The 14,017-nt window shown below is 41.1% G+C and overlaps 1 protein-coding gene across 3 annotated transcripts in view; it reads right to left on the reverse strand.

Moving 5' to 3' along the window:
- PLCB1 (phospholipase C beta 1) overlaps positions 1–14,017 on the reverse strand; it is a 752,445-nt gene that overhangs the window by 113,650 nt on the left and 624,778 nt on the right. For all 3 annotated transcript variants that reach the window (XM_015149373.3, NM_001257867.1, XM_028827440.2), the window contains 2 exon segments: positions 12,072–12,125; positions 7,270–7,489 (listed from right to left, as the gene is read on the reverse strand). In XM_015149373.3, the coding sequence (XP_015004859.1) occupies positions 7,270–7,489; positions 12,072–12,125 (274 nt within the window).

Consider the following 14,017-nt stretch of genomic DNA (forward strand, 5'->3'; position numbering starts at 1 on the left):
TGCCTCAGACTCCCGAGTAGCTGGGATTACAGGCATGCGCCACCACCCCCGGCTAATTTTTGTATTTTTAGTAGAGACAGGGTTTCTCCATGTCGGTCAGGTTGGTCTCGAAATCCCGACCTCAGGTGATCCTCCTGCTTCAGCTTCCCAAAGTGCTGGGATTACAGGCGTGAGCCACCATGCCCAGCCTGAATTATCTTATATAGCAGGAAGTCATTGTAGCCAGGGCATAAAGGCATTTCTTTAATCAGTTCCAACCACCCCAGCAGAGGCAGCCCTCATTGCTGACCATCCCCCCATGTGCTAGGTACACTGATATCCAAGTAAGTCAGTATACCCATCTCCAGCTTACATTTGAGGAAACCGGGCTGTGTGAGATAATCGGTCAAGGACACAACATGGAGGCGCAGTAGTGCAACTTGCCCAAGGCCAAAGATTACAGGGGCAGACGGGCAACACCTGTGCTCTTAAGAGCACCACAGCATGACTGCGTGCCATGTCTGGACCCAAACTATTTTCGAGTAACCTGTTCTTCACATTATGTAGAAAGATCACTTGAGATGATGAATATTAAAGAAATTGGTGTGATTCATTCCAATTTTGTACTCTGTATTATAATCTGTAGCAAACAGGGAAAGAGAGATACAGTATTAGGAACAGGTCGGGTGTGGTGGTGGCTCGTGCCTGTAATCCCAGCACTTTTGGGGACCGAGGTGGGCAGATCACTGGAACCCAGCAGTTCAATGTCAGCCTGCGTAGTAAGACCCCATCTCTAAAAAAAAAAAAAAAATTAGCCAGGCCTAGTGGCATGCGACTATAGTTCCAGCTACCCTGGAGACTGTGGCAGGATGATTGATTGAGCCTAGGAGGTCGAGACTGCAGTAAGCTGTTATCGTGCCACGGCACTCTAGCCTGAGCAAAAGAGCAAGACAAGGAAGGAAGGAAGGAAGGAAGGAAGGAAGGAAGGAAGGAAGGAAGGAAGGAAGGAAGGGAGGGAGGGAGGGAGGGAGGGAGGGAGGGAGGAAGGAAGGAAGGAAGGAAGGAAGGAAGGAAGGAAATAACTTCAATGGATGTAATGTCCATCCATTCATTTATCTGAGGTGTTTTCAGGATTTTATTGCATATCAAGAGAGATGGAAGACAGATAGATATAATCAGACCCACTGGCTTTGCCACTTGAAGAAAAGCTCCTTATGACGTATCTTTAGATACTATGTACTAAGGGATTTTTTGGTTTTGTTTTGTTTTGAGGGACAATACAAAAAAAAAAAACACAAAAAACAAGTGAACAACATATCTGCATCTTCTATAAAAACAAAGTTGAAGGCATTATCCCCTCTGCTGCTTGTATAAGATCCATGAAATTAAGTCTGTGGCAATTTAATACTAGGAAAATTCTTGTCTCTCTTGGAAGAGTCAGCAAGTTTCCTTTAATCAGGTAAGGAGAATTATCAAACCCATATTCCTTTTCTCAGAAGCTAAGAACTGAATTCAGTGTTCAAGGACAGAGATAACATTAAATGGTTGGTGCCGTCTGGTAGAAACAGAATGAGTACTACATATGTGATTCCCTTCAGAGACGTAATTTCAAACTTTTAGTAGTCACTTCAAAAAGCAAAAAGGAATGAATGAAATTAATTTTAATAATATATTTTATTTAACTTAATATGCCCAAAATATCATTTCAGCGTGCAATTAAAATAAAATCAACAGATATATTTTAGATATTTTACATTCTTTTTTAAAAAAGTGAAGTCTTAGATATCTGGTGTGTATTTTATAGTTATAACGTATCTCACAAGCAACATTTCAAGGACTCGAGAGCCACCTATAGCTAGTGGCTCCCATATTGGGCAGCAGGTCTAGATAATTTGTCCAAAGCTCAGTCTATGCCTGTGCGCGGTTTCTCTTTCTATTTTCATGGGATTTTTACATACAAATCTTCTATGATGTTACTTCAATATTCTACTGGAAGTTTGCAGGATATGACTTATAAGTATATACAAAAATGAATAAACAAATACGTACAGTGAAAGGAAAATAAATCTTGTGGCCCCAAATCACTAAGCTAAAGGGAAAAGTCAAGCTGGGAATGGCTTAGGGCCAAACTGCCTCCCATTCTACTCAAAGTCACTCCTCTGCTCACTGAGATAAATGCATATCTGATTGTCTCCTTCGAAGAGGCTAATCGGAAACTTCAAAAGAATGCAACCATTTGTCTCTTATCTACCTACGACCTGGAAATCCCCTCCTAGCTTCCGTCTTCCGTCTTCCTGCCTTTGCTTTGAGTTGTCCCGCCTTTCCAGACAGAACCAGTGTTCATCTTGCATAGGTTGAGTGATGTCTCATGTCTCCCTAGAATGTATAAAACCAAACTGCTCTGACCACCTTGGGTACATGTCGTCTGGACATCCTGAGGCTGTGTCACAGGCACACGTCCTGAACCTTGTAAAAATGAACTTACTAAATAAACTTGCTAAATTAACTGTCTCAGATTTTCGTGGTTCATAGTACATATGACTAAAGTAGAAACTCAGGAGAAGTTTTAGGCCAAGCTTTGCTTGAACTGGCTGTGTAACTACAGGTAAATGGTAATACCGTTAGCTTTCAGCTTCCTCCTTGAACAAGTGACAAATATCACCTAGATGGCCCTTAAGAAATGATGATTTTATTACTTTTTAAAGCGCAAGTATTAGGTTTTGATAGTGCTTTCAATTTAAGCATGTGTTAAATCATATGTCACAATATAAATCTAAAAAATGCATCTTATCTCTATGAGTTGGCATCAAGAGAAGATTATTCAGTAAAGGAAGGATGTAATAGTTTGTCTTATACTTCGCTTATTGACAGGTCACTTACATGCTTACATAGTTTCAGGGTAATTTATAAAGTTTTCAGTCAAAGAATGAAATTATATTTCTCAGTGGCAATTATTATCAGTCAAGCTTTTGAGATAATCTTTACTGAGAAAGCTGATGACAATGATTCCAAAAAAGTTTTGAGTAAATGTAGAACTAATTCTACATAAAATTTCCTAGAGTTGTGAAGATCATTGGATTATCTTTGGTAATACATTGTCCATTGGTTAGCCAACCTATGAAAAATGGGCTATCTGATAAGAGTAATTTATATACTATAGTATAGAAAATTAAGTGGAGTAATAATTTCAACTTAAAAGGCTTTTTTAAACTTCTCTTGATGCTACAATTTATTAAAATGCTATATATATATATATATATATATAGAAATGGAACTAAGGGATTCTTTTGCTTTTGAAAGTTATAAATCTTCTAAATGATACACCTTTATTAAAACCACAAATAACATTTTATTTTAAACATAAATATTATTTTAAAATTTTATTTTTAAAATATTATGAGTTGATGTTTAAAAAGACTTAAGAACAATGTCTTACACAATGCTGTTAGTGCTTAATAACTGAAATTAAAACTATTCTTGACAGCTAAATAAGCCCTGAGGAAGACAAGAACTGTCTGTGCCCTAAAAAGATAACAAAATGTAAAGTCACTGCATTTACTTCCATTTCCCTAATTATTCAACTTTGAAGAAAACATTTTTATGTAAAAATTAACACTGTTGATTAAGGAACTTCATGCTGTGAAACATTATTTATTGTCAAGAAGTTCATACTATATACCTGCAAAAGATGTTCAAAGAAATTTCAGGAATCTAAATTTAGAAGAGAAATCTCATAACATTTGGGATGGTTAATGAGGGAATTTATTTGGACATAGTTATTTCATGCATCTGTTTATTTTGTTGTGTAGAGATAGAAGATTATAAGTATAGGGACCAGAAGCAGTCACTGGTCTACAGAGACGCAGATTCCAGATCTGCTATGTCATCGGACACAAGCAGTATCTCAGGGGGCAACATGCCATGACCTCACTGTCACTACAGCCTTTGTGTTGCATGTGCCCCTGGCCAGGTTACTTGGCCTTGCTGAGTTTTAGGTCCTCTCTTATCCAATGTGGGTGATGCCTGTACCTACTTCATAGTGCTGCTGTGGGCAATATATGGAATAGTACATAGAAGTGGTTAGCACATGTACTGGGTTAAATAACATCCCTGTAAACTTCAGGTTCTGCCCAGAACCTCTCAGTCTGTGATCTAATTTGGAAAGAGGTTGTTGCAAATGTAGTAGAATGAGGTCATAGTGGATTAGGGTGGACCTGAATCTAATGCCTGGTGTCTGTCATTAGAAGAGGGAAATTTGCGCCAAGACACACCTACGCAGGGAGAATTCATGTGATAATGGAGGTACAGACTGGAGTGATGTATCTGTCAGCTAAGGAATGCCAAAGATTGCCAGCAACCACCAGAAGTTAGAACAAACAAACAAACAAAAAAGATTCCTCCCCTAGACTTTTCAGAGATCGCATAGTCCACTGACACCTTGATTTTGTTTTTTTGCTTTGTTTTGTTTTGCTTTGTTTTCTTTTGTCTTGTCTTGAGACAGAGTCCCTCTCTGTTGTCCAGGCTGGAGTGCAGTGGCACCATCTCGGCTCACTGCAACCTCCATCTCCTGGTTCAAGCAATCCTCCTATCTCAGTCTGCTGAGTAGCTGGGATTACAGGTGTGCGCCACCATGCCTGGCTAAGTTTTGTATTTTTAGTAGAGACAGGGTTTCACCATGTTGCCCAGGCTGGTCTCAAACTCCTGGCCTCAAGTGATCTTCCCACCTTGGTCTCCCAAAGTGCTGGGATTACAGTCATGAGCCACCATGCCCAGCTGACACCTTGATTTTTGAATTCCTAGCCTCCAAAACTGTGAGAAAATACATTTTTATTGTTTTAAGCCATCCAGTTTGCTGTACTTTTTACAGCAACCCTAGGAAACTGATATGACACATATGCCCAGCACTTCGTTGACACTCAATGAAATGCTATTCCAGGACTGAGAACAGTCCTTGACAGGGTATAAGAGAGAAAACCCCCTATGGTCCACCAGACCCTGTGTCCACAAAGTCCCGTGATAAGCTATGATGAGCAGTCCACATGTGGGGTTCTGAGAGCACGTGACACTCTGAAATCCACACGGCATCCTCACATTTGGAAGCAGGTCTCTGTTGGAGTGAACCTGCATTGTTCACACAAGAGTCTTGCAATTAAAGAAGGGCCCTGAGCCTAGAGAATCCCAACTGCCCTATGTCATCATGGTGGGAACTAAGCAGAAGGTACAGGTTTTTGTGTGAAGTGCTTGGAGATGGCAGCTGGGAAGGGAGGCAGGGATTAGACCAAAGAAGGCCTTTCAGCCACCCTTCAAATTCTAGGATGCTCCTGAACGATTATAGACCAGGGCCCATCAGTGGAAAGTCTGTGGACCAACAGCATCAGCAAACCTTAGGAGCTCGTTAGAGCTCAGAAGCTCAGTCCCTATGGAAGGAGGCCCCTGAGGCAGAAACTCTAGGGTCAGGCCCAAGGGTCTGTGTTTAGCAAATATGCACACTGAAATTTGAGATGCACTGATCTAGTCTAGATAATGGAGTATCATGAACATATTTGGTGTGGGTAACAGCATGAGTTTCATTCTCTAAAGGACACCTGGGAATTGCAGAGACATACAAGCAGGCTACTCTCTTCAGGCCTCTGACCCCATACCTTACACTTTTTAAAAAAACAAATCAAGAATTCATCCCCTTCTCTCCATGTCTACCACCTTCATCCTAGACCAAACCACCATCGTTACTCAGCTGGACTCATGAAAAAGTTTCCTAACTGGTCTCCCGCTTTCACTCTGAGCCCTTGATCCTCACTATTCAGAGTGTTGTCTATGGAACTGCAGAATCAGCATCACCTGGTGCTGCTCAGGCCTCAGTTCAGACATGGAGTCAGAACCTGCACCCAACAAGATCCCGGTGACTCATATCCATTTGAGATGCACAGCTCAAGGGTCTTCCACACAGCAACGAGATTCATTTCTCCAAGACTCTCAAATTTCACCATATCAATTTCTTTCTTCAGTAGCATCTTATTGCACATTCAATACATTTTGAACTGTCGCTTGCTCCAGCTCTAAAGAACCTAGCAGTGGGATTCCTTCCTGTTTCTCTGATCTCATCCTGTTTCACTCCTGTCATGGTTTACTATGTTTCACCCACTTTGCCAGCTTTACTGTTCCTGGAACAAGCTCATTGTTTCTCCTGCCTGAGGGCCTTTGCACTTGCTGTTTCCTCAGCCTGGAATAAGTCTCCCTAGTTCTTTGCATAGCTGACCAGGCCTTATTCTTTCTGTGCCACCTTATTGCAGATCAACATGTCAGAAGGGATCACCCATCTCTAGTCATTCTCTATCCCATGGTCCTGTTTATTTATTTCCTTAATAGTACTCATCATAGCCCGAGATGATGCTGTGTGTTTGTTGTTTATTGTTTACGTTGCCCACATTACCACGTTAGCTATTTGAGATGATTGGGTAGGTCATGTTTATTGCTGTGTCCCCAGGGCACGGTAGGCACTCAATAAATATTAATTGAGTGAATGTGTGAGAGATGCTTCTCATCATCAAGGTTTGGGTACATGGGGCTGTGGGAACCCAGGCCCAAACATAAGAGTCACCTGTGTAAGGCATTATACATTTCAGACAGGGTAGCAAAGGATAGTCAGCTTCTCTTTTCTATAAGACCAGTTGTGGCCGGGTGCGGTGGCTCATGTCTGTAATCCCAGCACTTTGGGGGGCTGAGGTAGGCAGATCACTTGAGGCCAGGAGTTCAAGACCAGCTGGGCCACCTGGTGAAACCCCATCTCTACTAAAAATACAAAAATTAGCCAGGTGTGGTGGCGTAATCCCAGCTTCTTGGAAGGCTGAGGCACAAGAATCACTTAAACTCTGGAGGCAGAAGTTGCAGTGAGCCGAGATGATGTCACTGCACTCCAGTCTGGGTGGCAGGGCAAGACTCTGTCTCCAAAAGAAAAAAACAGCTGCCTCTCCAAATAGGTTCTAGGTACCCAAGGCAAAAATCTCTACTCATGGCAGCTGTAATACAGGTAATTAGTTAATTGGAATTGGGATCACCGGCTAGACTCACGGGAGGACTTCCTGCATTTTTATTCTCAGAATTTGGTCAAATAAAAAAATTCAATCCACAAGCAAATTTGGGCTAAGGTACCTCAAAAGCTGTGGAGAACGGAGGAGGTTAGGTGGCCTTCTTGCCGTGGTCCAGGTCCAAAAACATCATATAAAACATTAAAAATCCATGTTAACGACTCTTCATGCTATGAAACAAACTAAAATTATTCATTGAACTTACTTTTTCTTACTGTCCTTTTTGGCAGACTTTTCCAAAGCTGCTCTCCTTCTCAAGTAGTCATTCTGAATTTCATTATACTTCGTAGTGTGTTCTTTGATAAGGTCAGTGGTTTTCTTGTGGTGTCTCTTAACCAGGTCTTTCATTTCTTTGTAGTGCTTCTTTTGAAGTTTCACAAACGATTTCTGTTGCTTTAGCTCTTCGATGGTCTGTGCTTCCACTTCTGCAACAAATGAATATGAAAGCTAAGGGAATGGGAGGGCTCAACGTCCAGATGGAAAGAGGAGTGGCCACCTTCTTAGGAGGAAACGTTTGATCTTGCTCAGCTGGAGTTTAAGAGCGACGCTTGATGTCAGCTCTATCTGGGTTCCAGTCTGACTCTATCACTTGCTAACTTTGAGACTATGTTATTAAACTTCTCAGAAACCCGATTGCTTCATTTGAATATATATATTTTTAGTTTGGGTTCCCTAGAAGCAGAATGCGAGATGGGGATTCAGGTGCACACACTTTACTGAGGGACTCTCAGAGTAGGGGAGCCAGGGAAACAGACGGGGCTGGGGAAGGAGCTGAGCAAGGGTGTGGTCTTAGAAGGATGGAGTCTGGTCTCTGCCTGATCCCATGGGGGAGTGCTGGAGTGTGAGTTGTACCACTGAGCTGGTTTCATCTTGAGGCAAGAAGGTGAGGTTCTTGCATGTTTGGGACATTCAGTGCATGGAGGCATAACCATCTGGAGAGGGGGCTTCCTTTTGGTTGAGGGCAATTTTGCAGAGAAGGACAAGTTATGAGCTGTTAGCAGCCAACTCTCACCACCAGCCAGGAGACGGGTGCACCAGCTGTACAAGGAATCTGGGCAGGGCACCAACAGCATTGCTAGAAGGATTATAATACTTCTATAACTTTACAGGGTTGTTAAGATGATGAAATAAAAGAACTCACAGAAAGTATTTAACCCAGTTTCTGGCACTGTACCTGTGGAGGCTTAGAAAATAACTGTGCAGGTTCTACAGCACCATTTCTAAAGGTACCATTTATAGTATAAACATCATAAGTTTGTACATTTATCATAAAAGCATATAGCAGTAAAGTGTCTGAGGGAAGATCTCTTATAATTTGCACAAAGTCACCAGAGGCTTACTAGCGGGCCACATTACTATATTATTTTTATTATTATTTTCTTTTTTGAGACAGTCTTGCTCTGCTGCGCAGGCTGGAGTGCAGTGGCACGATCTCAGCTCACTGCAACCTTCACCTCCTGGGTTCAAGTGATTCTCATGTCTCAGCCTCCCAGGTAACTGGGATTACAAGCATGCACCAACACGCCCGGCTAATTAGTTTCTATTTTTTGTAGAGATGGGGTTTTGCCATGTTGGCCAGCCTGGTCTCAAACTCCCAGCCTCAAGTGATCCGCCCTCCTTGGCTTCCCAAAGTGCTGGGATTTCCAGGCATGAGTCATCATGCCTGGCTGCTTTTTTTATCCCATGCTGAGAAAACTTTTAAAGTGATAGGGCCTGACCTTAAAACATTCTGGGCCGGGCACAGTGACTCATACCTGTACTCCCAGCACTTTGGGAGGCCCAGGCAGGTGGATCACCTGAGGTCAGGAATTCGAGACTAGCCTGGCCAACATGGTGAAACCCTGTCTCTACTAAAAATACAAAAATTAGGCCAGGTGCGGTGGCTCACGCCTGTAATCCCAACAATTTGGGACGCCAAGGTGGGTGAATCATCTGAGGTCAGGAGTTCGAGACCAGCCTGACCAACATGGCAAAACTCCCATCTCTACCAAAAACACAAAAATTAGCTGGGCATGGGGGCACATGCCGATAATCCCAGCTACTCCGAAAGGCTGAGGCAGGAGAATCGCTTGAACCTGGGAAGCAGAGGTTGCAGTGAGCCAAGATCGCGCCACTGCACTCCAGCCTGGGCGGCAGAGTGAGACTCTGTCTCTAAATAAATAAATAAATAAATAAATACATGAAAAAATAAAAATGCACAAATTAGCCGGGCGTGGTGGCAGGCGCCTGTAATCCCAGCTACTCGGGACGATCACTTGAACCCAGGAGACGGAGGTTGCAATGAGCTGAGATCACACAGTTGCACTCCAGCCTGGGTGACAGAGTGAGACTCTGTCTCAAAACAAAACAAAACAAATCTGTATTTTACTGATATATTCAATCAATTCTAGAATGTGCATTTAAAAAATATGGTAACATCTCTGAAATCAAGATGCATCTTATGGTTGGTGGGGTATTACGGTGGGTCAGTGCTTTTCTTTTTTTAGCAACACATGAGCATAGAATGCTTTACAACTGATGGTATCTTAACTTCGGTGAATTGTCATTTATATGGACCTAGATCAAGTCATAGTTCACGTTTCCATGCTTTGAATTGAATGTCCTGCTTCTGGGAACAAAAAATGTCACCATAAATATTTAAAACTATCAACTGATTCAGAAATAATATATGCTGTGAGTAACAAGAGACCTGAATAGAAAATTAGATGTCTAGTGAATAAACGTTGGAACTAGAATAATAATTGATGCTATTAAATGTTAAGGTCTTTAAGCAATAGAAATATGTTTCCTTTTCTTATACTGTGTCTATTCTCCTGACATTCAATTTCTTTTGAGAATGAGGCCATGGAGAAAACCAGGTACATTTATTTAATGGTTTCCCTCAGGCCCAAATTGACTCATTACGGTTGCATAATAAGTTATTACATTAAGAATTTATAATCCCAAGGAATTGCTGCATTCTTGGTGGCAGATGCAATTCTATTTCTTTAAAAGTGGTTTACAGCATATCAGCTATAGGCAGTTTGGAAATAAGGCTCTAGATGTTCTTACCTATGATTAGAAATAAAGCCACATAAACTATTATTTTTAAAAAGTCTGTAGACGAGAGGCTGTTCCTTAGAATATGCTCTTAAGTATAAAGGTAATGCCCACTTATATAAAGACACAAATATCATTTATAAAGAAGCCACCAAGATATAATCACAGCTAATGTATTGGTACAGACCATTGCCTTTTGTCCATTCATTTACATTCTTTTAAATAACATTAAAATCATGTTCTAGGAACATTTCTGTCTCTTGTTGTATGCATTAATATGGTATTGTTTCCCATGAAACTAAATCTTTTTTTTTTTTTTTGAGACAGAATTTCATGCTTGTTGCCCAGGCTAGAGTGCAATGGCGCGATCTTGGCTCACCGCAACCTCCGCCTCCTGGGTTCAAGTGAATTTCCTGCCTCAGTCTCCTGAGTAGCTGGGATTATAGGTGCACACCACCACAGCAGCTAATTTTGTATTTTTTAGTAGAGATAGGGTTTCTCCATGTTGGTCAGGCTGGTCTCGAACTCCTGACCTCAGGTGATCCACCCCCTTGGCCTCCGCAAGTACTGGGATTACAGGCATAAGCCACCATGCCCAGCCTAGAACTAAATCTTTTAAAAACATGTTTTGTTGGGAGCGGTGTGGTGGCTCACGCCTGTAATCCCAAAACTTTGGGAGGCTGAGGCGGGTGGATCACCTGAGGTCAGGAGTTCGAGACCAGCCTGGCCAACATGGCAAATCACCATCTCTACTAAAAATATGAAATTCGCCAGGCGTGGTGGCGCATGCTTGTAATCCCAGCTATTTGGGAGGCTGAGGCAGGAGAATCGCTTGACCCCGAGAGGTGGAGGTTGCCGTTAGCCTAGATTGCGCCACTGCACTCCAGCCTGGGTGACTTCGTCTCAAAAACCAAACCAAACTATATTTTCTTTTAATACTTTCCTCAAGTAATTTTTCTATGCACATTTTATGCATTTCTTGATGAAATACAAATACATACATCAAAGTGCATAAATCATAAATGTATAGCCTTGTAAATTTTTCCACAGTCAATGTGCTTCAATATCCATCACTCAGGTCAAAATCAGAAGTTTGCCAGCATCCCAAAAGTCTTCCTTTTTGGTTCCTGTCTCCCACCAAGTATAATCCAAATCCAGGTTTCTATAGCATGAATTAGTTTTGTCCTTGAAGTTAGTGTATATGGAATCCTACAGAACATGCTCTTTTGTGTCTGGCTTTTCTCCTCAACATTATGCTTAAGTTTTATCCAGGTTGTGTGTGACTTGAGTTTATTTATTCCTGCAGCTGCCTCCTGTTCTATGCTAGGAATTTATTACAATTTATTTACCTACCTTACTGCTGATGGACATTGGGTCATTTCTAGATTTGGCCCTTACCAGTGGTGCTGCTTTTGATGAACATGTGTGTACATTTCTGTTGTATATTGAGCTGAGTATTATAAACATTTTTAACATTCCACTACCTACTGCTAATTGTCCTGCACAAAGCTTATACCAATTTTAGTTCCACTAGTTTATGTGAGTAACCAAATATAAAATAATTCCAAACTGTATCACAGTTCTGAAAGACTGTGCATTTTATGCTCACAAATGGATATTCTTCATATCTAAAATATAATTTATTGTTGGCAATTTGGGAAGACAGGCATTCTTGCTCACTGGGTTACATTTCCAGCATGAAACTATTCTTTGATGCTGAAATAGCTATCTTGTGAAACTACATTATTTTTATGCCAGTAGGGTTCTAGCTACAAAGTATGGTTACTTCTCTGTGATGATATCATATCACGTAGACTAAACTAAAAGTGTATGTCTGTAGATGTTTTAGAAGAAGAAATATTAATGACGTTATTTTTCAGATACGAATGGAAATTTCCTCTCCTCTAAATACTTTCACTGTGTAATACTCAGCTGCTGAATTTCATGGGGGGAAAGGGTGGCATTTACCTGTTAAGACACTCTGAATAAGATCTTCTGTTTTGGCAGGTGCCTTTACAGAACCTGTAATATAAAAGATAAAATAAATAGCCTCTTCAGCTTTTTAAATTGTATTCTTCCTATAAACAAACAAGCAAACAAACATATTCGGGCCTTGAATCTAAATCTCTTTTCAGAGAAATGACAAATTGTGTGAGAAAATTCTTTATAAAAATTATGCTTAAAAAGTCTTTATTTGCAGTTTTGAGACAAACCTAATTAAATGTAACATTAGGCCAGGTGCAGTGGCTCATTCCTGTAATCCCGGCACTTTTGGAGGCTGAGGCAGGTGGATCACTTGAAGTCAGGAGTTCAAGACCAGCCTGGACAATATGGTAAAACCCTGTCTCTACTAAATATACAAAAATCAGCAGAGCATGGTGGCAGGTCGTTGTAATCCCAGCGAGTTGGTTGGTTGAAGCAGGAGAATCACTTGAAGCCAGGAGGTGGAGGTTGCAGTGGACTGAGATCATGCCACTGCACTCCAGCCTATGTGACAGAGTGAGTGAAAGTCTGTCTCAAAAAAAAAAAAAAAAAAAAAAAGTGGTGATATTATATGTCCCATTTATAAGGAGAGAAAAGAGAACAGACATCCACCTGGAAGCAAAACAAATTCAGTTTAGGCAATGCTATTGCCACCTTCTGGCAAAATTAGGAAAGACAAGTGGCCTTTTAAAAGTCAAATGTTGGGAGGCCAAGGCCGGTGGATCACACGAGGTCAGGAGTTCGAGACCAGCCTCACCAACGTGGCGAAATCCCATCTCTACTAAAAATACAAAATTAACCGGGTGTGGTGGTGCATGCATGTAATCCCAGCTACTCGGGAGACTGAGGCAGGAGAATCGCTTGAACCCAGGAGGCAGAGGTTGCAGTGAGCCAAGATCACACCACTGCACTCCAGCCTGGGCAACAAGAGCCGAACTCCCAAAATAAAATAAAGTAAAATATAAAAGTCAAATATTGACCACTAGGCAGTAATAACTGTTACAGGAAAGATTCATTGGTGAATGTTAAAATCAGTAAGTAAAAGTTTAAGGAAGAACAGGATATTTGCATAGTCTCAAAGTAGCTCTCCCAATATATCTAACAGGGGAAAATAAATAACTTTCAGTGGAGAAACCACCTTAACCAAGTGATCCCACATCATCAGTGATGAGACCCAGCAACAACGTATATCCGTGATGTGATGCACTGAGAAGGACGAGTATCACTTGCGTGGTGCTCTTGTCAAAATGCATGCCCTCAACCTAATCATGGCAAAACATCGGACCAACCCAGACTGAGGGACGTTCTACAAAATAACTGACTAGAGTTCTTCCAAAGTACCAAGGTTATGAAAGACAGGAAAGACTGCGGGACTGCCAGAGATGAAAGGAGACGAAAGAACCATGACAATAACATACAATGTGGGATCCTGCGTTGGAATCTCGAACAGTAAAAGGACATTAGCGGAAAGCAAGTTAGTCCAAATAAAGTGTGCGGTTCAGGTCAGAGTATCGTGCCAATGTTAGTTTCCTGGTTTTGATGATTGCCCCATGATCCCGTGAGATGTTAACGTTAGGGGAAGAGGAGGCTATTTTTGAATGTATTCTGTGCCATTTAAAAAATGTTTTCCGTAAGTTAAATTATTCCAAAATATCAAGTTAAAAAAGTTAAATGTGAAAATGCTAAATTCTCTTTTACTTTCAGGAACACATGACTATTTACTCACACATTTAAATGATGGATTTATATTTCAGAAGCACTCAAGATGTTTGTATTTGGTATATAAAACTCTTTATTTGAAAATTTACTTCTTGTTCATAATTAAGTCATCTTCTCACTATTATTGACTTTGGCAACTTTTTTTTTTTTTTTGAGATGGAGCCTCGTTCTGTCACTCAGGCTAGAGTGCAGTGGTGCAATCTCAGCTTACT

The sequence above is a fragment of the Macaca mulatta genome, chromosome 10 (genome assembly GCF_049350105.2).
Source record: "Macaca mulatta isolate MMU2019108-1 chromosome 10, T2T-MMU8v2.0, whole genome shotgun sequence".
NCBI classification, from domain to species: Eukaryota; Metazoa; Chordata; class Mammalia; order Primates; family Cercopithecidae; genus Macaca; species Macaca mulatta.